General features: G+C 44.6%; 1 protein-coding gene across 1 annotated transcript in view; it reads right to left on the reverse strand.

Moving 5' to 3' along the window:
• Window positions 1-3,118, reverse strand: part of HSPA4L (heat shock protein family A (Hsp70) member 4 like) — a 56,418-nt gene extending 53,300 nt beyond the window's left edge. The window contains exon 1 of the mRNA XM_032292338.1: window positions 2,772-3,118. Coding sequence (XP_032148229.1) covers window positions 2,772-2,878 — 107 coding nt within the window. The 5' untranslated portion in view covers window positions 2,879-3,118. The remainder of the gene's footprint in view (window positions 1-2,771) is intronic.

A 3,118-nucleotide genomic window follows, 5' to 3' on the forward strand; every position in this document is an offset into this window, starting at 1 on the left:
TGTAGAGACGGGGTTTCACCATGTTGACCAGGATGGTCTCGATCTCTTGACCTCGTAATCCACCCACCTTGGCCTCCCAAAGTGCTGGGATTACAGGCTTGAGCCACCGCGCCCGGCCTATGTAATAATTTTTAAGAAAATGTTCAGAAAAATTATTTTGTCTTTTCTATTTATGCATGTTAATTTCTCTCTCCCTTTTCAACTTATGCAGGAGATGAGAGGCTAGTACAAAGATTACAACTTTACAGAAGATGAATCTGAATGAATAGGTGAAATTACTTGCCTTTCATCCCGTTAATTGTAGGCCAAAACTTGGTTCTTTTTCATTAAACCGTCATCCTAGGTTTTTATGGAATCCTCCCACCCATAAGTAATCAAATATGTTAATGAAACAAATGTCAAAATGTATGGATGCTGAAACCAACTAAATTGAACATTTCTTTCCTCTTTTCATGGAATCCTTTTATAATGTATTCACATCTTAGAAATATATCATACTACCTTGATGTAAGCAATTGTAATATGAAGAACATTTTATTTGCAAAGCTAGTTTATGTGTGTTATTAAACACTGTGGTGTATTAGAAAAGTTAAAGGTTGTCTAATTATGATAGGTAATCAACATAGCCTTTCCAGGCCTCAGGACATTTATCCTGAGGCCTGGAAAGGCTATGTTTTTCCTCAACAATTGGGCCCACAAAGTAATACACAGTGTAAGAGCACTAGACTACCATGGAGTACTTTTGTTGAGAAACAACAAAAGATACACTTCTGAGGTAAATGACAGTGCTCAGCCATGTAGAGAAGAGTTGCTGATGCAAGCTAAGTGAGAATATCCTTTCACTTTAAGAACTTTCTAGTTTAGATTAGGCTCATTAAATCTGGATACTACTATTGGCTTTGTAGCACACAAATCAGAAATATCACATTACCTCTCAGCCACACAGAATCAGCCAATATGCCTAAGTACATTAACAAAGAGACTTCTAGAAGATTCTAGAAGCCCACTTTTAAAAGAACTAGGTCTGGCCGGCCACGCTCTTTCAAGAGTCACAGGCTCACTCACTACTACAGAGATTTCTCAGCCTGAAAATGTAACTCTATTTTACTGTTCTGGTTTCTGATCTTTTAGGATATGACTTTAAGGACTAAAAGAATGTCCACCCTACCTCTCAGTTTTTTCTCTATAGGTTTATAGTTTGAGTCACTGAAGCCAAAGATTGCTCCTTAGCCCCTACTCTGCTGAAGATGGAGAGTGGAATTTCTGTTCCTCTTCTGACAAAAGCCAGTATTTCTTGTGGCTTAATACAAAACCTTATAGAGACGAATTCATCGACTTCAGTTACTGTTTCGGTCTCCCACTGTGCATAAAAACCAGCAGAAGTTGTAAAGGTGGAAGAGTTTAAACAGTATTGAGGATTACCTTACCTATGCCCAGATATTGAAAATATAAACGTTCAAAACGTTTAAAATTTCAATACAAGAAATGTGTATATCTAGAAAAAAATGGTTTTAAATCTAGAATTTTCTTTGTAAGAAATCAATGCACAGACTGCTTCAAGTGAGCTACTATTCAACATCTTTGCTATATTTTAAAGCTGTCCATAGAAGAAGAGTAAATGAGGCATTTATTTAAAGACTACTGGACACTGATCTTGTTTTAGTACAGTTGAGGTATTATATTTTGGACCATTCAGAACAGCCATAGTAATATGCCTAATTACCTTCCTGTAAAAAGTAATATAGTTTTTATACAGTTGGTTTCCTCACAAAATTACCAGTAACAGCAGCCTATAAGCAGCAGCTAGTTTTTCATATTTTAAAATTAATTATATTCTTTGCAACAAACTTCCCAGACCAGAGAAACAACGGAACATGTGGAAACACGTTTCCATGACATAACGCCGCTCTGCCTAAGCCTTTCATCAAGTGTTCGTAATAGAATCACTCCACAATCATGTTTATACGGGACAGCTGCCCCCGACTCCAACCATTCACTCTGCAGAAACACCCGTTCGGTCAGACCCAACCCCGCCGCATTCCAGCAACTGACGTAGTTACCAATGCACAGGCCAGTGACTTCCACCCGAGACTCTCCCTATCAATGCACCATTGAACTGGCCCTGGAAACCCGCTCCATTACCTCCAGTTCTCAAGGACAGTAGGTTTTGTAAAACCCCAACATGCCTCACTGAGCACCCTTCGGAAAGAAAAACAAAAAGGCTTTCGGGGCCAGATGAACCTGCAATTCATCTCCGACGTGTGCAGCCTAAGCTGGCTTTTGACTTTTGTGAGAGAAAGGTGTCGGTCACCAGAGGGACGGGGAAAGGTGGGAGGGCAGGATGAAGAACTCTCGCGGGGCTGCTTGCCCGCGGCCGATAATCCCATGCAAACCTTATTAGAGGCAACCGCAGATCTTTCTCGATGTTCAGGACGCCAGGGCTGTCCCATAGCAACCCCTCTCTCGCAAGCAAAAGAGGCGTCGGGGGTCAGCGGCGCGAAGAGGCAGGGGGCGTGTGTGGGTACAGAAAAGAAAGCTGCGCAAACTAGTGCTGTCCCTCGTCCTTGAAGGAAAAGCAGCTTTGCGGGGCGAGGAGGTCCGACCGCCACCCGGCGGTCTCTAAGGACCGCGGTTGACTGGCTGCACCTGTCATCTCGGGGTTCGGGGCACATGAGGGGAAAATTCGAGGAAGCCAGCAGACAGGACAAACCTAAGGGCGGGATGGAAAACCGTTTCTTAGGGTTGACGTGATGCTCAGCAGAGGCACTTACGGGGTACACCTGTCACTGTACTCATTGGCGATGGTCTCGATGCCGCCACTCCTCGCAACAGCGATGTAGCAGTTGAGAAAGCCGAGGTCAATGCCAACCACAGACATCCCGCCGCGCGATGGTCGGGCTGCTGGTGCCGAACCCTTCGGTACGGGAACAGCGTCCTCTTCTGAGCTATTCCTGCTGGGATTGCGACTCCTACGAGAAGCAAACCAGAGGTGACCCCAAGCCGCGAAGCGGAAAATCTAGGGCAGGGAGTCGGAAAGCCGCGGAAAGAGCAGAGGCCGCTGCGCAGCGTCCCGCCGCCCGGGTCTCTCCCTACTGCGGTTCGGCCGCCTCCGACCGGC

The sequence above is a fragment of the Sapajus apella genome, unplaced genomic scaffold (genome assembly GCF_009761245.1).
Source record: "Sapajus apella isolate SASKATOON/1434 unplaced genomic scaffold, GSC_monkey_1.0 scaffold27, whole genome shotgun sequence".
Taxonomy (NCBI): domain Eukaryota; kingdom Metazoa; phylum Chordata; class Mammalia; order Primates; family Cebidae; genus Sapajus; species Sapajus apella.